We start from the raw sequence: 24,664 nt of genomic DNA on the forward strand, positions 1-24,664 counted from the left end.
CAGTTGAAATCAGGTTAGTTCATATGTTGAACTATAAATAATTGCTTGATAGCTAAACATAAGGCTTATTTGTGTTATTTATAAATTGTATTAGTTTTCCATTTTAAAAATTCATTTTCATTTTTTAAATATTAGAAATAACATCTACATAAAACTTTGAAAAGTAAAATTTAAAACCCAAAGGAAACTCTCTGCCATTAGATCTCCAACTTAAAACAACTGGATATATATTTTAGAACTATGTATTTAAATATACTTATTCATTATAGAAACATTTAAAAATTAGAATATATGTTCAGTATATTGCAAGTTTTGAGAGTTTTGTATTGCTTTGTATATTTTACATACAATACACTGCATGTATTTTAAGTATTCACTTTGATGAGTTTTAACAAATAAGTTCACCATGTAAACATCACCGAAATGCAGATGTAGAACATTTTCATTGTCTTTAATGGTTCCTTTGTGTATTTTCAGTTTTGATAGTTTTTATAATAGTTTTATTACTGTATAATTCACATACCATAAAATTTACCCTTTTGAAAAAGTTCTGGCGATAGATGATGGTGATGATTTCCTAACAATGTAAATTAAATTAATGCCACTGAACTGTACATTTAAAAATGGCTAGCATGGCAAATTTTACGTTATGTATATTTTACCACAATAAAAAATTTACCTTTTTAAAGTGTATAGTTCAGTGATTTTTAGTTTATTCACATAGATTTTTAAATTATGGGTTTGTTTGTGTGGCACAAAAATTTTATCACATAATTTTTTTACTGGAATTATCTAGTATTTCATATTGTGGTTCAAAAGCCGCAGAAACTTTATGCTTCTTTATACCAGCCATTACCTGTTTATATTTTATTGAAGTTTCTGTGGAAGGACAATTTGTGAAGAGTTATTAAATTCCTTTGACAGAGCATTGATTAATAATCCTTGTTTTGGTTTCCCAATTTTATTTCAAATGTAATTTTTTTGTGTTAGAAATTGATGAAGTTCAATTAAACATACATTAGATTCATATTGTAGGACAGCATATCTCTTCCTATTTAATCTCTTCCTTTTGTAACTAAATGAAAGCAGGTGTGGATCACACTGATGTTTCTTTTGGAGGTGATGGCATTTTCAAAGGAAAATACATTCAAAGAGTATATAATTTTTGAAGCAATCTTTCTGAAGTGTTATCTAAGCTTATTCTTAAATTATTTTAAAAATATATAAATAAGCACATTGTAGTCTTAAGAATTCTTTTAACTACATTTACTAATTTATATTTAATCAATGCCTAGAGACAAGATTTCTTGCTGTCAAAAATAACTAAGTAGCCATGCTAATTTTTTGATTCTTTAATGAATAATTTTAACTGTTTTTCCTATTCATTACTAGTAAAAAAAATTTTAGTATTTAATCTTTATCTCCTTTTCATATCCATAGCCATGTAAAAGTGCTGTTTTATGTTCATCACAAGAATTAGAATGTATTATTTAATTTTTCCTTGTGAATTGGTATTATGTTTTTAAACTTTATAATTTACTTATAACTTCAAAATAATTATGAGTCTCATAATAAAAGTATTTTTATTTATTTTCTTAGTTGCTTAACTAAAATTAGTCATAATTTAAGATATATTAATAGATTGGATTAGCAAAATACTTGTGAAGAATTCTGAATGTAAATCCTATAAAAATGATCTGTGATCAAAACCTTCAAAAACATCTTGTTCTCATACTTCCAATAAATGTCAATATTCTTGGCTCCTCTTCTAAAACTCTAATAATTTCATTTCTGTGTAACATTTTTTATAAAGGCCAAACATGGTGATCCATGTATGTGATGAAGCAAAAAACTTGAAAGAAGATTTTATTTGTCCCCGAGATCTTTTGATATCAGAAATGAAGTACTTTGCTGAATATTTATCAATGGATGCCCAGCGCTGGGAAGAGGTGGACATTTCAGTTCATTGTGACGTTCACATTTTCAACTGGTTGATAAAATATGTTAAAAGGAACACTAAGGAGAATAAAGATTGTGAGATGCCCACTTTAGGTAAAAGACAATCTATTGCTTATTTTATAGTGAAATTTGTGTGTCACCTCGTAGTTGTTTCAGGTCAAACACAAAATGTGGGAAATTGTTTGAATATTAATATTTATGCTCAGATTAGTAACCAACCTTTAGGAAAGTGATACCTTATCCTTTTTTAGTGAATTATAGTGAATTAATGGCAACTGGACAGGTTTCTAGATCAGTTCTCATTGTACGGTACATGAACCACTGGAATCCTGGAGATATTTTTAGAGGATTCATCAGGTCAAGACAATTTACATCATAGTACCAAGATGTTATTTGTCTTTCTCTCTGTGTTGACATTTGTTCAGGTGGTGAAGAAGTAAAGGAGGGTAAAACTACTGGTGCTTTTAGCACACATCAGGCTGGGGCTAGTGGTCACTGTGTTCTTCACCATGTGCTCACAGTAAAAAGAAAATAATCCAGTTTCACTTAAGAATGTCCTTGATGCAGCAGTAAAAATTACTAATTCTATTTACTCTTGATGCTTGAGTATATGTCTTTTTAATATTCTATGAGATGACATGAGAAGTACACTTCTGCTGCACACCAAAGTACGATTATGATGGTTGTCTTGAGGAAGAGCGCTTGTGCAGTTGTTTGAGTTGCAAGCTAAACTGTTAGGTTGGTGCCAAAGTAATTGCAGTCTAAAACAATAGCAGAAACCTCAGTTACTTTGGCACCAACCTAATAGCAGCTTTTTTAAAAATTGGAGTGGTCAGTTAGTTCAGTTAGTTAGAGCGCGATGCTCATAACACCAGGGTATCCAGTTCGATCCCTGCATGGGCCAATGTAAGGTGTGCTCTCCACAACTAGATTGAAACAACTACTAGACTTGGAGCTGATGGGTCCTGGAAAAACAGACTTAAGAGAAATAAAAGTTTAAAAAAAAAAAAAAAAGTAAGCCATTTTTACTTGGAAGAATGACTGACAGACAAGTTATGGTTATTCAGACTTAGACATATGACACATATTTTCTTAAAAATGAATTACGTGAGCTTGTCAATTAAAGGGAAACAACTGAAAGTATTTGTTGCCAATGCTAAAATTCAAGCTTTCAAGTGAGAATTAGAGTTTTGGAAAATTTATGTCTGCTTTCATGTGCTTGACAGCTCAATATTTAAAGACTTTTCCGATGAGGCCGTGGTCATATTAACAAATGTGAATTATTTTTTTAAATATATATTGTACAATGAAATGTTTCAACATTTGGAAGATCTATATAACTCAGTGAACCAATATTTTCCAAATGACCAGTGTATTATGTTAAAAAAAAAAACACACATCATGCCTGGGTTAAAGATCCATTCAAAGCACAAGATAAATAAGTGGATTTTGAGATAGCAGATAGGTAAAGTTGATTAATATGATTTCAGATCCCATTGCAACTAACCTATAAGAAACTATGATTTATCAAGTTTTGATGTAGCATCAAAGAAAACTACCCACAAATTGAATGTAGAAACAGATATGAGAATCCAGCTCTGTTCTAATAAGTTAGACATTGAAGAAATTTGCAAAAATGTCACTGTTACTCTTCTCACTAATTTTTTTTTTTCATTTTGGAAAATAGAGTTATTTTTCATAAAAATATAGTAATGTAATGAGTTTCTTACTGATCTTTTTAAATGAATTAATGAATTTTAAAATTTTTTTCTGTTTTAATTTCTAATGTGGTAAATACTGGCAGATATAACCCAAATAAACAAAAGCTCTTATGGGGGGTCCTCAGTGCTGGTTCTTCACTAGAGACTGACTGCATAGGTATCTTTTAAAATATATTTATATCACCCCCTGGGGGGGTGTGAAATAGCTTTTTTTTTTTTCTTAAATAGCTCTTTAGGAGTCTCAGTTTTTAAGATTGAAAAAAGGTCTTTGAAATCTTAAAAGTTTGAGAACTAGTATTGTAGATGACAGGAAGAATGATTACCAAGTAATCTTTCATTGGGCATAGACTTGTATAGGAAATCACACTTGTGATTTAATAAAGTCTTTCTGTGTACTAGAATTGCTATTTATAGCAGTACCAAAATATTTCTAAACTCCTACAAGTAAATAAATCTATACTGACAGTATGAAAGTTTTTGAGGAAGTTTATAATTTATTACACTTTAGTGATCAAATTAATGGAAAAGGTTTCTGGTGGCCCTTAAATAAAAATTACAAGAGTGCTAAGTCAAAAATTTAAGCCAGTCGGAGTCCAGAGATTTCAATTCACCCAGATGTGATATGTATGTGTGAAATAAAAATCAAAATATGTAGAGAGAAAAAAACTTGTTGTTTGATTCAGCATGTTTATGTGTATAATAAAAATAAAAGAAGTAGAGCAAAAAGTAATCTTTGACTTTAAATCAGTGACTAGAAATGTAAACTTTATAAATGCAATCTTTATTCTAACAAAACTACCAAAATATTTAATTGAATCTCTGATAATCCAGACATTGGGTCTTAACTAGATGGGTCATATTACAGTTTCCTGAGGAACTTTTTTTACCAGTTCCTTCCTCCTGTCACCATTTCTGTTTGAGAACCTTTAATCTAGAATTTCTATTTAAGGAAAGATTGGGATTGCATATTTTAATCATCTTCTGTATAGTTCTTTATTTAGAAGAATTATTTTAGTACTATAATGGTAAAAATCAGTTTTTTCTTTTTCTTTTTTTTTCTTAACTATACCTCAGAGGAGATGACAGCATTACTAAAACAATTGTGTCCGCTAGCGCTAGTGTCCCACTTTCCCTGAATAAGCATCTGAAGGCTGCCTTTAGGAAGTAAATTTAGCATTTTTATAGTGGTAAATCTTATGTTATCTTTCAGAATCTTTTTCATTAAGTATTTATTTCTAACAAGCATTGAACTCCTTTTGAAATAACTTCACTAATAGCAAGTGCTCTCATTAATCATTTAAAATTTTTCTCACTTATTTTTTAATTATATCCTCAATTTTAATTATCTTTTTCCATGGTTTAGTTAAGGAGAAGTTTGCATTTGTCATATCTTTATCTGGAGTCTTTTTACTTGATATGAATCTAATTCCAGGGCAAACTTACTGTGCGTTTTCTCTATACCCTAAGTTTTAAATTGTATTTTCTTTATTTCATATATATAAGCCATAGTAGGTTATAATAAATTGTTCTTATTAAAGTAACATCCTTTTTTAAGATGAGACGGAGCCTGTTCTGAGGAGGTTGTGGTACAAAGCAAAAGGAGAATTTAATTTTTTGCTCTTTTTTTTAGAGCCAGGAAATGTCATTTCAATTCTTATTTCTTCAGAGTTTTTGAAAATGGATTCATTAGTAAGTATGAATAAAAGCTCTTATGTTCACCCATGCTTGATTTAACATATAACTTGATTTTTCCTTCAAGTGTCTAGAAAATTCTAAGACATCTTTCTGAAGTACTTCTTAAGGCAAGCATGTGATTCCGTTAGAATGAATTGCTCATATTTGGAGGTGGTTTGTTCTGTTGAGGAAGGTTATTAAGGCTACCATGTATCATTTGTATTTGATGCCTATAAAGCAAGCAATTTATCCTGAAGGAGTAGCTCTCTGTTGTGTTAGAGGAAACTAAACAATTAACTTTACCCTAAAAGGGAATTTGCTCTAAAACCAAATTAAATGAAAATTAATTGGAATATATTTGTTTTGCTATTTAAATAATTTCTTGGCTTATCTGTGTCTTTCATTTATAGTTCAACGAATTAAGATGAATAAATACCCAACTATTAAACAATGTAATTTTGTATGTGTAAATGAGGTGCTCATGTCTATTGTTTAAAAGTAGTTGATGAAACATAAAAGCATGATATATACATATACGTATCAATCAATAGACTTGTTTTTCTTCTTTTTATTTAATGAATTTCTTTATCATTCAAATGTTTTATATATTTTCGTGGTTTTTAAATAAATATTTACTTTTAGCCCCTGGTAAAACTACACAGGACAGACTACTCCTTTGCTATATTAACGGATGTGAAGTTTGATAGTTCCCTGTGTTCTTTCTACTTCTTAGTCCTTTCCCCATTCAGTTGCTAGTATTAATTGCTTCAGAGAAAGGTTACAGAAAAAAAGCAGAAACTAAGAGTCCTTAACCTTTGAGTTTTGAAATCTAAGCCCTAAATGATCATTTTTATGCCATAAGCAAAATATTTGGAACAATACATGATTAGCTAGGCTAGTTTTCCTCAGAACACAAATCCACCTCAAAACATAAATAAATATGCCTCAAGTTGGAGAAAGAGAAAGAAGGTCAGAGAGCAAGTACAACACAACCGAGAAAACCTGAAGTGATGGAAATTATGTTTCTGCTACTCAGAGAAATGGAGACATAAAATTGCCCCTAAGTTTAGTTATAGGAAGTCACATATCCTGTATACTTGAGTTTGTGGACTAAGATTTATACCTGCCAGAACCATGAAAGATGCTCATCGCATTACTGTTTGAAATATTTTAAGAAGGTTGAAAATGATTTTTCTAGCTATGCACATATGATTGTCAAAATTTGACCTGCTAGAGCACTTTGGAACAGTGTAGATTAACCCAAATAGGCAAAACCCAGTTCCTAACAATATATGGATAAGGCTTTTACTGTGTTTTTGTCTTTGAAAGGTATTGATGTGATATTATCCTTCATGCTACTATTTTCAACATTTATTTCTACTCTGTGGTTTTTTTTTTTAGGTTGAACAATGTATTCAGTATTGCCACAAAAATATGGATGCCATAGTAGCTACCCCATGCAACATGAACTGTATTAATGCAAATCTTCTTACATGTATAGCTGATCTGTTCACACACAATGAGGTTGATGATTTAAAGGACAAGAAAGATAAGTTTAGGAGGTAATTCTTAATTTTTAATCTAGTGTTTCTCTTAGAAGAAATAAATTATTTCTATTTCATTTTAGTAAGATATTTTATTTTTAGAATATATTTACAAATGTATTTCCATTTTATTTTAAATGAAGTAAAATTTATCCAGAGCTGATAGCTCAAGATAAAAATTAGTAATTAAGTTAGTTATTTTGTATAATGTACATATGAGCTTATTGTGGTAGTGAATTATGTGAAAAATTATTAAGATAGGCTTTTATATAAAGGGGAAGAGTGGTATGAGATGAGGTCAGCAATGGTCATATCACTTACGGGCTATTTAGGTCTTAGCAAAGAATGTACACTTTATTCTAAGTGTGAATGGAAGCAGGGGAGTGGCACGACCTGATTTGTTTTTAAGAGATCATTTTGGTTGCTATATGGAAAATACTCGTAGACTAAGGATATAAGAAGTAAGGAGACTTATTAGGAAGCTAATGCAGTAGTCTGTTGAGAGACAAAAAGATTTGGACTAGAGTGGAAGCAGTGGAACTGGAAAGAAGTAGATGGATTCAGAGTAGGTTATTAGAAAGATTTGACAGATTTTCACATGGAATGACGTAAGGAGAGAGTATTCTAGAGTAATGACTAGATTTTAAGGTTGAGCAACTAAGTGGATGGTAGTATATCATTCACAGAAAATGGAAAGATTGGGGTAAGGGGAATCAAGAAATGAGATTGAATCTTAAAATTGATATATTTAATATACTTTTAGATATCTGTGTAGGATGGCAGGTAGATGGATATACAAGTTGGAAGTTTGGGTCAGAGTTCAGGGCTTAAAATATAAGAGTAGATGAGGTTTGAAACCATGACACTGGATGAGATTTCCTAGCAAGACTATCTTTTCTCCACTTTATTGCAGTTACCTTTATTTTAAATCAGGTGAATATATATGTGAGTTTTGTTTCTGAATTCTCCATTTTGTTCTGTTGATTTCTTTGTCTATACTTGTATCAGTAGCACACTGTCTTTCTACTATTTTTTGGTATCTATTAACCTAAATTCTCCAGCTTTGCCTTTCTGCAAGATTGCTGTCTTAGTCATTTTAGGTCTTTTTGCATTTCTATATAAATCTTATAATCAGCCTACCTATTTTCTTTCTCTCTCTCTTTCATACACACACACACACACACACACACACACTCTCTCTCTCTCACCTGCTAGAATTAATCAATTTGTGAAGATTTGACATCTTATTAGTACTGAGTCTTTCAGTCCATGAACATGGTATAACCCTCCATTTATTTTAGCAATGTTTTCAGTGGAGAGATATTTTTTCCTTTTTTTTTTTTTAATTTAATTTATCCCTAGGTATTTAATTTTTTTAGTGCTGTTGTAAATGCTGTTTGTATTTATTTCATTTTCTAATTGTTAGCAAGAGAGTAATGATAAAGACTATCCAAAATTTAGAAGTTCAACAGAGGGGTGAAGAGCCTGAGAAGAGCCTGAGAAGAAGGAGCTAGTGGGTTGAAGGAAAGGGTTTCAAACAGGAGGAAGTGATCAAATGTATGGAATGCTGCTACTATGTAGAGTAAGATGAGGACAAAAATGTGACCAGTTGGATTTAGATAACTTTTTTTCAGATGTTTTGCTCTGAAGGATTGCTGAAATAGTTAGCAGTAGTTATTAAGGGTAGATAAGCTCAAGAAAGGATTTTTTTTTTTTAAGAAAAAGGGAATATTAGATTATGTTTATTTGCTGACCAGATGATTCATTTGAGTAGGAGAAATAGATAGTGTAGGGGATTATCCAAGAGTTTGGTCCTTCAGGGGAATGAGACAAAGGGGAATTATTCAAGAGCTACATACTTGAAAATGGGATCAGGACACTAAATCTGGATCTGCCCTTTAGTAGCACATGTTACATGAGGGAAAATGGAAATGGTGTATACTTGGAATTAATGACAATTAGTTTAATTAGAATTAATTAATTAGAAGACTTAAAGTTCAGTCATATTATGCATAATAATAAAGTATTAATATTTATTGACTGCTTAATGCGGTGTCTGACACTCTTTAAAAACACTATCTCATTTAACCCTCCTAAAAACTTATGAGTTTGCAATTATTAACCCCATTTTATAGATGAGAAAACAAAGTTCAGAGAGATTAAGTTGTCAAAGATCACATACTGAGTTTTCGGTAGACCCAGGATTGTTAAATTTCCAAAATCTTCAATCTTGAATATTCCAGGAACAAAGGACTAAAATAGAGGTAGATATTCATCAGACTTAATTTGCTTGTGAAAATAGATTCTTGACCAAGCAGTTCTCATTAGGAGGTTTATTTACTTAGAACACTAAAACTGTATTAAAATTCCCAAAGAGAGGCTCTTTAAGGATTTATTAATCTTATTTTCTACTTGTGAAGACAGGTCAGTGTTTGTTTTTTAATCACTACTAAGTATTTCATCACTATTAAGTTTGTTTCCATCACTATTTAGTAAAGTAGATATAGAAAATTAATTTGTTGGTCATTTGTTGTTAATAGTAAACTTTTTTGTAAGAAGATTGAGAGACTATTTGATCCTGAGTACTTGAATCCAGATTCTCGGAATAATGCAGCGACCTTATACAGGTATGGTGATGTGTTGTTCTTTGCTATGCTATACAATGCAGCTAAATTGTTTAATTTTACTACATTTAAGTTTTCTTATTTTTTTGTACCTTTTTTTGAGTTATAGATGCTGTTTGTGTAAGAAGCTTTTAACAAAAGACACGGACAGAAGAATTCCATGTATTCCTGGAAAAATCAATGTGGATCGACATGGAAATATTGTCTACATTCACTTAAGGTATAGTGAAAATAAAATATAGCTTTTAAAATGTGAATTCCTAGCATATTTATAAAAGCATAACTATTTCTCTAAGGAATAAGGTAATATCTTTTGTCATGTTATCCAACTTTGGTTTAATATGCCACTTTGGTTGAAGATGCCACTTTCAAAACAGTTATTTTAAAAGCTATATTTTATTAATTGGGTAAATGTCATTATGTTTTTAAACTTTAAAAATAGTAAAAATTGTTATACATTTATCTTAAAAGGTATCTGATCAGTGCCATTAAAATGCTTTATTTTCACTAACAGATTTTAGCTATCTAAATAAATATTATGTTGAATTTGACAAGAGAACCAAATTTACTTTCAGATGAATTTTGGTGATGAGGAAAATTGTCTTCAAAATTGGATTTTCCACAATCTATTTATTCTTCATACTTTGTCAGTATTCTATTACCACATAGTCTTTTTTTATTCCTCTTTAAGTTCAAAACCAGTTCTCCTTCAGAGTTGGAAGTAGAGTGTTATAAAATGGTATAATGTCTCATGAAAGCAAAAACTTTAAAACATTCATGTTTTGACAATATCCTACTGTTAGGAATTTTTCCAAAGAGATAATGTTGAATTTGTGAAAGCACTTAATAAGGCTATTTATTGCTATATTGTTTAAATTTAAAAAAAAAGGAAACACCCAAATGACTAAGTGAACTAAATATATCCATACAATAGTGTATCTATATAAAACACATCTAATCAATTCTTAATGTGCAGCTTTTGAGAATAATGTAAAAGAATATATACTTAGAAAGTTGTTAGAGGTAAATTTAGTGGAAAAAACGGGTTATAAAACAAAACTGAAACCATATTCACTCAAATGTTATCTGTTGTGTTACTTTTGAGCGATAGTATTATGGATGATTTTAATTTTATTTGTGCTTGTCCTTTTTACAATATTAAAAATGTACAACACTTTTATTAAAGAAAGAAACCTACAATTAATGTTAGATTTCATATTTTAAACATTAAAACAAAACTACAGAGAAATGCATTTGACCCTACTATGAATAACACAGTCAACTTTAAAATGTTTCATTTTTTTCTCTCGGTACAATAATCAAGGAATTGTCATTAGTAATTGTAATAACTAACTCTTCATTAGTTATTATAAAGTATTATATTGTATTTTATACTTTTTTGTCTTGAGACTTGATTTATGTTTTGAAAGTTATATCCATTCTGACAGCAATAATTATTATATACTATATATTTTCTGACAGTGGTAACTATGTGAAAAAAAATGGATGTGAACTTCAACATCTATTTCTGTTGTCCTAATCAAAGTATTTTCCGGCAAGTCAGCTGTTGATGACATTTTTTAAATTGTCTTTAAATATCTTAAAAGAGATGTGCCTGTGTAATTTGTAATAACATGATGGCATTTTGTTATTTGTTGAATTAAGGACAAAAATAGCAAATCTTAGAAAAGATTAAGGGAAGAGCTTGGAAAAAAATAAGAACTTGAGTTACATATGACCATAGCAAATACGGTTTTTAAGCCTTTGCTATTTTTTAAGTTTATATTACTTAACTTAAAAATGTTTATCCACCAATACCTGAGTGTATATAACTATATTACTCAACTACCAGAAAACATAAAGAACTAATACATTAATGAAATGTTTAGAGGCACCAATAATTAATAACAACTTATTTTACAGTATGTAAAATTGGAATAAAAGTTTCATTAAGCAACATATGCCTAAATCCCAACTGTTAGCCTACTCAAACTATATTTAATTTATAACCCTATATCTAGCTTAGCAAAATAATTTGACATTAAACCTTTCATACCTTTTTCTGTTATCCCAGAAAAAGAAAGTAAACTCCCAAATGAAATTTTATCTACTGTTTAGTGTAGTCCATCCCACAGCCATCAGTTGGGGAATGTTCCTGAAAATAAACCACAAACTTAAAAACATTCGTGTAAACAATTGTTTATATAGCTTGCTTGTAAAATAGTGTAACAATTGAAGATCTTTTCCCCAGAGATAAGACTTGGGATGTTCATGAGTATTTGAATAGTCTTTTTGAAGAATTAAAATCTTGGAGAGATGTATATTGGCGCTTGTGGGGAACAGTCAACTGGCTTACTTGTTCAAGATGTTATCAGGTAAGTTTTTTTGTTTTTTTAATATCCTACTCTGCAAACACTGAGAGCAGGCTCTTTTGATATACTCGTATTGCTGTTTAATTAATATGGTTAGATGTATTTCGACAATATCTGACATCTTTTTAAGAAACTAGTGGCAAAAACAATGGTGCTCTTAAGCATTGCTTATATTAGACTTAATTTTTCTTATGTTTCTTCTTTTTCATTTTTATTACTGAAACAATCAACGACTTGTTGAACTTTTAGAAAACCAACATGTTGTAAGTGACCAAATACATTATTTCAATGGGAAAAAAAAATACAGAGTTCTTATTTGCCTTTAATTACTTCCAGCGAAACTGTTTCTCTGTTAGCACATAAATTTCTTTAGAAATCCAGAAATACCTTTGCAGATAGGGTACTATTGATATGTGCCCTTCTTGTTATAACAGTTGTATTCCCAAAAAGGTTTTGTTAATTTTTTAATAAATGAAGCCTATAATAAAAGCACCAGAAAGCTTGCTATTTGAAGGTACCTATAATAAATAATAGGATAAATAAATAATAGGTTATAATAATATAATAAGTAATAGGATAAATAAAGGATGCATAATATCCTTTTATAGAATAAATAGATCTTTATAGGTCACAATAATTCCTCATTATAAATTCACAGTGTTCCACATAAAATTTTTTATAAATCCCTGCTCCCAGGAAGGGAAGGAAGCGCTGCTTATTAAAACCTTCAGAGTAAGATTTTCCAAACCATGTAAGTTTACACCCAGTGGACTCCCTACGTCCCCACAATTTTTAACAATTGGATTTATTAAAGTTAAATTTATATACAGTAAAATTTACCATTATACAGTAAAATTCATTCCTTGTATGAGATTTGACAGACACATATAGTTATATAACTACTACCACAAAGCATAGACCACTTCCATCACCCTAAAAATTTCCCTTATGCTCCTTTTTCAGTCAATTCCTTTTCCTACCCCAGACTCTGGCAATCACCGACCTGTTTAAGTGTCTTTATCAGTTAGATTTTTTCCAAATGTCATACAAGTAAAATTACACCATACTTCATTTTTTGAGTCCAGCTTTTTTTTCTTAGCAAATGGACTTGAAATTTATCCACATTGTATCTATCAGTTTCTTCCTTTTTAGTGCATGGTACTACTCCATTGTATGAATGTATCACAATGTATTTATCTGCTCACCAGCAAAGTAATTTGTAGATGTTTTTAGTTTGGGGCCATTATGAAGAAAGCCACTATAAACATTACTTAGAGGCTTTCATGTGAATATAGGTTTTTATTTCTCTTGCATAATAACCTAGAAGTAGGATTGCTAGATTGCATGGTAAGTGTTAGCCTAACAGTTTTCCAAAGTCCCTGAACTTTCAGTCCTCCCAGCTGTGCATGAGAGTTCTAGTTGCTCCACATTACACTAACACTTGATATTGTCAAGTTTGGTTTTTGTTTTTTAAAAAACTATATAGGTATGTAGTGATCTTTTCCACAATAGAGTTTCACTTATAATCAAGGATTTAAGGTTTCTAAAACCTGACTTGTTTAGCATGTCAGAATACAGATAATTTGAGGGATCTTTTTCCCCTTCTTCATAGCAAATTAAATATTGATTTGATTTGTAACATTTAATGTTTATTATGGAGAATTCATAAACTCAAAATATTTGTATGCAAAATATTTTGTGTATGAGGGTACACCTTATAACTTTTATCAGACTCAAACAATTTTAATTTAAAACCATTTGAAAATCATAATTGGAAGTAACAACTAAGAATTCTGAATTATAAACTATACTTTTTTGCTTTGGTGTTCAAGATCAGTGCTTAAAGTTATTAATTTTCTTTTCTTTATTTTACTGACTTATAAACATATCTGAAACCTTACTATTAATTTTATAATTAAATCTTGATAAGTTTTTTCACCAATGATTCAGTTACTCCATAGTTTTCATTAATACTGATGCTGAATATTACTCTAAAAATATGTTATAGAATAATCAAGTGAGGCACAATTTTATTTCATTTTTTCATTGGAAAACTTTTTATGTGACTGGCCAATTGTAAAATTAGATGTATATCAAGATCAATTTAATTCATCTTAATTTTGAGTAAAGTGTTTTATTTTTACTTTTTAATAGCTTTATTGAGATGTAATTACAGGCCATAAAATTAATTCATTTTAGGTGTGCAATTCACTGATATTTAGTAAATTTACAGAGCTATTTAACCATCACCACCATCCAATTTTAATGCATTCCCATGATCCCAAAAATACTCCTTGTGTCTATTTGCTGCCACCCCCCCAATCTCACCTCCAAGACCAAGCAACCACACATCTACCTTGTATCTCTAGAGATTTGCCTCTTCTGTACATTTTATATAAATAGAACATATAATATGTAAAGTATTTTTGAGATGTATAATTGCATTATGGGAATAGTAATTGACTTTACGTATTTCTTTTATTCAGGCTTTTCTCTGTATAGAATTTTCACATTGTCAGTACCACCCAGAAGCAGTGGTTTATCCTCCAGCAACAAGTTCACTGAGTACTGTGGGCACTGGAATTTATCCCTGCTGTAACCAAAAGGTTCTTCGGTTTGATCCTACTCAGCTTACAAAGGTAAATATTGAATGTTGCCCTTTTGTAGTTACAGTTCTCACTAAAACTTTTATTTAAATATTTTCCCCTTTTATTGTTTTTAAAGTATAAAAGCAATACATTCATGTAGGATTGATATTACAATGTTGCAGTGAACGTCCTTGTACATATATCTTGGTGTAATATGTGAGTATTGCTATAGGTCAAAGTCCTTGGCACTAACACTTTTGAAAATGTTATGAAATTAAATTTTGTGTGTGATGAAAGGAACTTAAAGCTCTTCCTCCTCATCATCCGTACAACAAATATTTATAAAGCACCAAAATTGTATCACACACTGTGCAAGGCAGAGAGTTGTGCGTAAAATGAGATAGTTTCTCTCCTCATGGAGCTGACAGTTCAGGCAATAATATCAAAAGAGAAAAAAGTACACAAAGAAATGTTTAAAGAAGTATGCAGGGCCATAAATATCTGTAATAGGCTGGTCTGACCTTGGTGTTAAATCAAGGAAATCTTCCTTAAGGAGTTGGCATTCAGTAGGAGTATGTGAGTTGTTTCAATCTAAAGATGACATTATTCTACACCTCAAATTATTTCTACAAACAATTTTTCAAATAAAATATTCGGCATACATAGATAACCTGGCATAGATGAAAAGAAGTTACTAAGAATGGGAACAACAGAACTTAGACAACAAAAACAAACCACAGAATTATTGACACAGACTATAAACTAAATAAGATTACTGGTTTAAGTTGATAGAACACAAGCTTGGCAGGGAATTATAAACTATAAAAAGTGACAAAGGGGTTAAATAAAAACATAGAAATGCTAGAATGGAAAAACATAATAATACAGAAATTTAAGCTCAATGACAAATTTAACAGCAGATTACATACAGCTGAAGAATTAGTGAATTGAAAGATAAAAGTCAGAAGAAACTATCCAGAATGAAGAACAGAGAGATAAAATGATGAGAAATACAAAAGAAAGTAAGAGACCTAGGGAATGTATGTCTGACATCTTAAAACTTTTTGTAAAATAAACATAAAGTAAAATTTGCCATCTTAACCATTTTTTTAAGTGTACAGTTCCATAGTGTTAAATATATTCACATTGTTGTGAAACCAGTCTTCAGAACCATTTCCTCTTACAAAACTGAAACTCTGTAGCCAATCAATAATTCCGTTCCCCCCATTTCAGCCCCTGTGAAATGCCATTCTACTTTCCATCTCAAAGTATTTGACTACTCTAAGTACTTCATATAGTGCAGTCATACAGTTTCTGTCTTTTCCTGTGAGGTCTAACTTTCTAATGAGGTTCTCAATAGAAGAGAAAGAGAATGGGCCAGCAGCAAAATTTGAAGAGATAATGGCTGAAATATTCCAGAATTATTGAGAGATATTAATTTATAGATTCAAGAATTCCAGTGATTCCCAACAAGGTAATAAGAAATCCATACCTGCACATATCATAGTGAAACTGCAAGAAACAACAAGCAAAGAGAACATTTTAAAAACAGCCAGAGGGTAAAAGTACAGAATCCTTTCAAAACATCAATAATTAGTGTTCACATCTCAGAAGTAGCAATGGAAGCCAGAGTATAGCCCACTAGGTCTTCAGTTTGCCAAAAGAAATAGTTAACAATCTAGAAATCTATGCTTTACTTAAATATCCTTTAAGAATGAAGGCAAAATAAAGATATTTGTAGGCAAAGAAAAATGGAAGGAATTGGCAACCAGTAAACTGATTGCCAAAGGAATTAGTAACAGATGTTCTTGAGATACAGGGAGGAATGACAGCCAAGGAAAGAAATTAATATATGATAAATTTAAATGAACATTCACTGTATAAAACAATGATGATAATGCTTTGTGTGTGCATGTGTGTTTGTATCGGTGTGTGTGTGCACGTGTGTGCATGCATGTGTGTATGTGTTTGTAATAAATATATCATTAAATTAATATAGACAATTTTAAAATATGTTATTAATATATATTATACATTTTAAGGTATAATTTTAAAACTCACAACAATAGTCTATAAGTTGGGAAAGCAGTGGAGTGGAATTTAAAAGGTCTTTGGGAGGGAGGGTACTAACAAATTAGACCTTGATAAGTCAAGGATACATCTTACAAGTTCTAGGATAACCACTAAAAGTATAGAAGAATGTATAACTTCTAAATTAATGTGTGTGAAGGGAATGAGTGGAATGATAAAAAAAAACCAAAACAATAAATTCTTAACAAATTTAGAAAAAAAAATGGTACAGTTCAGTAAAGGATAGATAATATAAAACTTGCAGCAAATATCACACTTAATGATGAAATGTGGAAAGCTTTTCTTTTGAAATTAGGAGCACAGTAACAATGCCCATTGTCACCACACTTCTGTTCAAATTGTAATAGAGGTCCTGGACAGTATATTAATGCAAGAAAAAGAAACAAAAAGGTGTAAGAATTGAAAAGGAACTGTCATAATTTGCAGGTGATATCATGAACATAGAAAACCCTGGAGAATCTACAGATAAATCATTAGAATTAATAAGAATGTAAGATTAATCTATTGAAATCATTTACAAAAATCAATTGCATTTCTATAAACCAACAAGGTTAGAAAATGAAATTAATACAAAGAAACCACTAACACTAACCTTAAAACTATCAGATGCCTATGAATAGATCTGACAAAATATGTACAAGAACTCTATATAGAAAACATAAAACTTTATTCAGAGAAAATAAAGAAAACTGAAATATGGATTATTGTATCATGTTCATAGATGGGAAGACTCGATGTATAGATGTAAATGTTCCCCAAACTGATCTGTGTTCCCCAAACTGACCAATGCAGTCTCAGTAAAAATCCTAATGGGTTTTTATGGGGAACTTTGCTAAGCTGATTCTAAAATGTATATGGAAATGCAGAGGGCCAAGAATAGCTAAGATACTCTCAAAGAACACAAAGGTAGAAGTACTTGCTCTGCCCAATATCAAGATTTATTATAAAGCTTTGGTTATTAAGACAGGGTGATACTAGCAAAGAGTAGGTGGATGAACCAATAGAAAAGTATAGAGTACTCAGCCACTTGGATACTTGGCTGTGACATAGGTGGCATTACAGAGCAGCGGGCAAAGGATGGACTTTCCAGTAAGAGGTACTGTGACAGTGGGATATCCATAGCGGGGAAAAACATGGATTTAGACTCTAGCCCAAACTATTCACAAAAAAGACCTATATATGAAAGGAAAACTAATAAAACTATTAAAAGGTAATGAGATAAAGAAAGAAATTTTAAATTCAAGTACATCAACTATATTAAATAAACCGAAACTGAAGAAACAAACTCATGGGTGGGACCAGATATTAGCAGCACATATCCATAAAGGGTTCATATTAAGATTTTTTAAGTCTTACAAATCACTAAGAAAAAGACAATAAGCAGTTTACACAGCAGAGTTCCTTGTTCTTGTCCAGTAAACATAAAAAGGAACTCAACCTAAATGGTAACTAGGGAAATGCAAATTAAAACCACAATGACATACCACTGCACACTTGTTAGAATGATTAAAATTGAAATGTCTTACAGAGTTACTGAGGATATAGAGTAATGAGAACTGTCATACACTGCTGATAGTACTATATTTTGGTACACAGGGGCACTTGTACACCAGGAAGCATGTAAAAGAATATTCATAATGGTATTATTTCAAATAGCTCCAAACTGGGAAACAACCAATCCATCAACTGTATAATAAATTGTGTATATTCACAAAGTAGAATGCTATACATTAAAGCAAATGTTAGTTACATGCAACAATGTGGTTGACTCATAGAAATATGTTGAACAAAACAAGTGAGGCAATACTAAACTAGAGTGTTTAGAAATGCATACTTAAGTGACAAAAGGATAAAAGCGAGGAAGTAAGTCAGTATAGAGGTTATCTTTCCGGAGGCAGTTATGGGCCCGTGGGGACACCTGGAATGTTGGAAATATTTTTTTTTCTTTTTTAAGGAGGGTGCAACTCACAGTGGCCCACGGGGGGATCAAACTGGCAATCTTGGTGTTATCAGCACCACGCTGTAACAAACTGAGCTAACAAACCACCCCGGAAATATTCTATTTCTTATTGTAGATGGTGGTTACATGGATGTTCTTGGATATTTTTTAAATATACATTTTTTTCATGCTCATTTCTGTATGAGTTTTTTTTTCCTTTGAGAAAAAGTAGTAAAATGATTGCTATATGACGATATGACCAGTCAAAGAAGAACAAAAACATATAGTCATCTTTAAAGGAATGTTTCTATAATGAACCAACCTCTCTAATTTAGTGTCTCTTATATAACAGGGTTGTGAACTGAGGGACCACATGGTTGCTTTTCCTGATCTTGGTGAAGGTGGAGATTTGCTGTCCTGTCCAACTGCTAGAATACTGGAAGATCTGCACAAACACAAAGATGTCATTGTTGTGCCTTTTTCTAAAGATACCGTTAGGTGAGGTGGGGGCCGGGCGGGGGCAGGGGAAATGCCGTATTGCAGCTGGATTCAGTGATTCCTGTCTCAGGATCTTCTGTCCCCTAGTGTTTCCCCAATCACTAATGTCAGTCCTCAAACAGTTTATGTTATTTCAGAAAGCTTAACTGAAATTATATATTAGCTTACAATAAGAGCAAGCAGGCGTTTATTTGATAGGAAAAACACTTCAAAAATAGGAGGTCCTAGGGAAGAAAAACGAATAAAAGGAGTCATTGGTGATTGAAAGGTTGGGACGCGCAATCCAATTTTTGAAGTGTGTGTGTGTGTGTGTGTGTGTGTGTGTGTGTGTGTGTTTTCTTTTCCCAAGTTACTTAAGCCCATCTTAAGAATATTAAATGCTTAATGGACGCAACTAGGAAAAGAGTTGATGGTTGAAGTCATCTTTGCATAAATTTGAACTTCTTGAATTCAGCAGTCACTGAAGTCACTTCCACCATTTTGCGACTGCAGCAGGCATACAGGTTGAGGGTAGGAGGACTCTTTAATAAAGGCGGTTCTCAAAACAGTACCCATTATAGGAATCCAGTTCACCCCCTGGCAAGTGTGATGCCAGGAATGCAATGATGCTCCCCCTACAGAGTGACTTCTGCTAAGGGAATCACGGTGAATTGAGAAATGTCACTGTTGAAGTGGCATACCTTGTACTCAACAACTGTATTTCTGAAGAGCAATTTATAAAACATTTGCAATAAAAAAGATAACATTTGCATTTAAGTTCTTAAAAAATTAAACACTTCCCCATAAAATGTTTTTTTCTTTCAAGTGATTCTGGGGTTGGTCCCTGTGATGAGAAGGGTCTAGACTGTGATGTTTTACTGGAGCCAAATACACCATGGGGCCCCAAAACTGGGGAGCTCAATGCCGTGAGTAGCTTGTTTCATGTATTCCTTATATGTATAAACAATGACAACAACAAAAAATTAATGACATTTAATCTTTAACAGAAACCTGACTGGTTTAAATTGAAATTAAAATTTCTAGTTAATAAGTATTTACTGACTACCTGATCATAAGGTATTATGCTGAGTAAAGGTAATAGGACACATTCCTTGCCCTCAAAGAATTAATAACTAATTGACTTAAATTTGGGGTGGAGGAATATAACATGGTCTTGAGGGTTTTTATTATGAGCAAATAATGATTTGAGGAATAAAGATAGTATGCATGGGATATTTTGTCCCCTTCTAGTACTATAAACTTTTTTCAGTATGAATTTTTTTTTTAATTGTGATCAGGAATGCATTTGGTTTTTCCCTAGGTTTCAAATTTGAAATATGTTTAAGGTGACCAGAGAGTTTTGATTCCTTTGAGTCTTGTTGCTAACAACCAGGGAGTCTGCATGTGAACTTCCTGCCTTTGTGTTGGTTAATATAACATGTACTTGAAAAAGTGAAATATTCCATGTAAAATGCATTATAAACTCCAAATAGCTGTAAGTGTTCAGTCATTAACATTTATGAATTATATACAAAATAGCTAATTAGATTTCTTCACTATCTGTATATAATCTGGTTCCTTATCATAAAATATAAACATCAAAAAGTGATTGAAATAGTTCAAAAAATAACTAAAATTATATTATCTCTACATGGAATTTACTCATCCTTTAGAAATGACACTGGGGAGATTTTTTTTTTCTTTTTAGGTAAAAATATACATCTCCAGATAGGAGATGTAAAATATTACAATATATCATTTTCAGCCTGAGTTTAAACTAATGTTTCAATCTAGAAGGGAACTATACTTGTAACTTTTTTCAGCTCTTCTACAATATTCATATGAAAATAAGGAACTGCAATCTGGGTAGATGCAGATTTATTAATCTCTTATTCTTTTGTCTTTTTTATAGTTTTTATCACTGAAAAACTGGACTCTGCAACTGGTAAGTGAGCAACTTTCACTTCCATGGATCTCTTTCTTCCTAAATTAAAGTTTAGTTTAATAGAATCTTATCAGCATCTTATTTTGTAGATTTTAGTTAACACGTTGCGTACGGATCACGAGAGTCTTCACGAGGGATTTAAACCCCGTCGTACGCAACGTGTTAAATGTATAGCATCCTTTTCAGTGTCTACAACTTTATGCTTGCTAAAAATGTCTTTATTTAAAACAGACACATACTCCATTATCTGATTGCATAATCCATCAGTCTCTTTTAAGTCAAATTTAGAACATTGAGCAAAGCTACAGATCCATTAAGTTCCAAGTATTTGGTTGGTTGGTTGATTTTTTTTTTTTTTTTTTTTAACTGTTTGCCATTACTATGCCACCTGCCATTAGCATTCACACAAATGGAGTAGGAATTTGGATCAGTGATGACAAACAGTATGGTGGGTAGATGCAGGAAACTGCTGCAGATATGTTTAAGTAGTCCAGGGCCACACTGACCCAGAAAATGTGTGTGTGCTTGTTTATGAGACTCCTTTAATATTGGGGGTTATTATATTTTAATTTAATCTTAATAGCAAGGAGCATACTTTCCATTGAGTGATAAAGGTGCAAAGCAACAAATACCGAGTGCCTGTAGGTGCCCATTAGTCTGCTGGAATCTGTGGAGGAAACAAAAAATCTTTGCTGTAATGTGACCTTGTCCTTATGTTGTCTAGGCAGTGGTCATTTTGTCAGCTCTTGTTTGACTCATTCATCCAAAATAAATTTATATAAATGTGTTTGATGTGATAATACTACATTTGTAATAGGATGTGTTTTTATTTTGTTTTGTTTTTTAATTCAGAAACAACAGTCATTATTTTCAGAAGAAGAAGAATATACTACCGGATCTGAGGTCACTGAAGATGAAGTTGGAGATGAAGAAGAAGTATCCAAGAAACAAAGTACATTGATTTCTAAGTTAAAATCATCTCTTATTATGAAGGGCTTGCATTCTGAGTGCTTTAATACAAGAGATGAGGAATTGGCTTTTTAAGTCAACATTGTAGGATACAACATGGCAAAAAATAAATAAATAAAGGAAGCTCCACCAATATCCCCTAACCCTGGCACTAACACAGAATACTTATAAAGTTATAAAGTAAGTGCAGTATACTGAGAAATAATCCCTTCAAGTTTTCATTTCAGGTGTAACCTAATGGGTTTCTCCAAATGCATGACTCACGTCAATGCACATGAGATGATTTCAAGTGACGCTCAAATGAAACAATAATAGTCATCAAAGAGTGACTTTAAAAAAATTAAAAACATGATTTTATAGGACTAGAGAATGAGCTTGTATCAAAAAATTTCAATTCATTAGTGAGAGAAATAGGGAAAATTGATTCAAAGAGCATTTGAAGATTCAAGTATTTATAGGCATTTGGTAAAAAAGGAAGTTAAAAGATTGCAAATGAGATACAAAATTGATTAATGGCCTACAAGGCAATAAACCCATAACCTTTGGGGTTATCTTTGCTACTAGACAAATCATTTGCATTTTTGTTAGACACAAAAATCTGCAAGTTTACATGAAACTTCATAGCATCTGGGCCTTCAGTAATACTAGATATAGATAGGAAAGTCAAACACAAGGACATTCTCTTAGAGAATTAAATAATTCTTGGGTTGGGCCCCAAGTATGACACTGAAAGGACATGCAATCCTCCCTTGTCTTATTTCCAAGTTTTGTATAATTTTTCTTTACATGTTGAATCTCTTAATGAAAAAATTAGTCCTTTATCAATTATTTTTCAATCCTAATTAGTCAAGGAGAGAAATGCTACTATATTGTATTTTTTTCACAGTTAATTGAGGTATAATTTACATGTAATAAAGTTCACCCATTGTTATGTGTACACATTGATGAGTTTGGGCATACAGTTGTGTAATGACCACCAAAATCAAGACCTAGAACATCACTCCAAAAAGTTACCTCTTGCCCTTTTACACTCAATTAATTCCCTTTCTACACTCCCAACCCCAGACAACCACTTATCTGCTTTTGTCACTTTTTCTAACATCTCATATAAATGGAATCATGAGTAGTCTTTTTGTATATGGCTTCTTTCACTTAGCATGATGTTTTTGAGACTGATTCATATTGTGTATATCAGTAGTTTGTTCCTTCTTATAGAAGACTAGTATTCCATTTTATGAATATACCATAATTTGCTTATCCATTCACCATTTCATGGAACATTTGGGTTGTTTCCAATTCTTGGCTATTTTGAAAAATGCTGCTGTGAACATTTGTGTACAAGTTTGTGTGGACATATGTTTTCATTTTTCTTGGGTAGATAGATATCTAAGAGTGGAATTGCTGGTTTATATGGTATGTGTATGTTTAACTTTATAAGAAACTTCCAAATGATTTTGCAAAGTGACTGTAGCAATGTATGAGAGTTCCAGTTGCTATATATTTGTCACGATACTTGGTATTATTGTTGATTTTTTTTTTTTTAACTTTAGCTATTCTAGTCGGTATAATAGTTCTAAGCATCTTTTCATGTGCTTATTGACCATTTGATTATCTTTTTCGTGAAGTGTCTGTTTAAACCTTTTGCCTATTTTTTTCACTTTTGCCTATTTTAATTGAATTTGTTGCCTTACTAAGTTGTAAGAGTTCTATATATTTTTTGTATGCAAGTCCATGTTTTGCAGCTATTTTCCTCTAATCTTTGACTTGCCTTTTAATTTTATTAATGATGTCTTTTGAAGAGCAAAAGTTTTTAATTTTGTAAACTCTAATTTTTTAGTTTTCCTTTTGTTTTATGCTTTAACAGCTAAGAAATCTTTGCCCACTTCAAGGTCACAAAGATTTACTATGTTTTCTTCTAGAAGTTGTATGATTTTAGCTTTTATATTTAAGTCTATGATCACTTCCATGCTAATTCTTGCATGTGGTATGAGTTAAGAATCAAGCTTTCTTCCTTTTTTTACCATAGGCATAGCCAGTTGTTCTAGAACCATTTGTTGAAAAGATGATTCTTTTCCCATTGAGTTACTTTGACACCTTTGTTTAAAAAAAAAAAAAAAAAAATCAGCTGACCATTACATATGAATCTAGTTCTGAACTCTTTACTCTCTTCCATTGAATCTTATGTGTGTCTACACATCAGTATCTCACTACCACACTGTCTTAATTTTTGTAGTTTTTAGCGAGACTTGATATCTAGTGCTGTGAGTCCTACAAAAATGTTCTTTTGTTTTAGATTATGAATATCTTGGTATTTTTAGGTGATTTGCATTTCTTATACGTTTTAGAATGAGTGTGGGTGTTTCTACAAAAATACTGCTGGGATTTTTATTAGGCTTGTATTGAACCCATATGTCATCAATCTGTGGAGAATTGTTTTCTTTCAAAATGGCAAGTCTTTCAACCCACGAACATGGAGTATCTCTCCATTTAAGTGTTCTTCAGTGTTTCTCAACAATGTTTTGTGGTTTCAGTATGCAGCTGTTCAACATTAATTCTTAAGTTTTTTTTTTTGCTGTTATAAATAGAAATATATTTTTAAAATTTTTTCCAATTGTTCATTGATGGAAATATTGAAATACAACTGATCTTTGTATATTGGTCTTGTGTCCTATAACCTTGCTAATAAATTCACTTATTTTTTTTTCATTTATTAGATTTCTTTCCTGTATGTATGCCTTTTATTTCTTTATATTGCCTTGTT

General features: G+C 31.4%; 1 protein-coding gene across 3 annotated transcripts in view; it reads left to right on the top strand.

Moving 5' to 3' along the window:
- Positions 1-24,664, top strand: part of SANBR (SANT and BTB domain regulator of CSR) — a 47,237-nt gene that overhangs the window by 11,231 nt on the left and 11,342 nt on the right. For all 3 annotated transcript variants that reach the window (XM_019717359.2, XM_074332023.1, XM_019717368.2), the window contains 11 exons: positions 1,814-2,052; positions 5,311-5,369; positions 6,756-6,916; positions 9,439-9,525; positions 9,632-9,742; positions 11,774-11,897; positions 14,381-14,533; positions 18,865-19,010; positions 19,816-19,915; positions 20,902-20,934; positions 21,787-21,886. In XM_019717359.2, the coding sequence (XP_019572918.1) occupies positions 1,814-2,052; positions 5,311-5,369; positions 6,756-6,916; positions 9,439-9,525; positions 9,632-9,742; positions 11,774-11,897; positions 14,381-14,533; positions 18,865-19,010; positions 19,816-19,915; positions 20,902-20,934; positions 21,787-21,886 (1,313 nt within the window). The remainder of the gene's footprint in view (positions 1-1,813; positions 2,053-5,310; positions 5,370-6,755; positions 6,917-9,438; positions 9,526-9,631; positions 9,743-11,773; positions 11,898-14,380; positions 14,534-18,864; positions 19,011-19,815; positions 19,916-20,901; positions 20,935-21,786; positions 21,887-24,664) is intronic.

Source organism: Rhinolophus sinicus, linkage group LG05, assembly GCF_036562045.2.
Source record: "Rhinolophus sinicus isolate RSC01 linkage group LG05, ASM3656204v1, whole genome shotgun sequence".
In the NCBI taxonomy this organism is placed as follows: domain Eukaryota; kingdom Metazoa; phylum Chordata; class Mammalia; order Chiroptera; family Rhinolophidae; genus Rhinolophus; species Rhinolophus sinicus.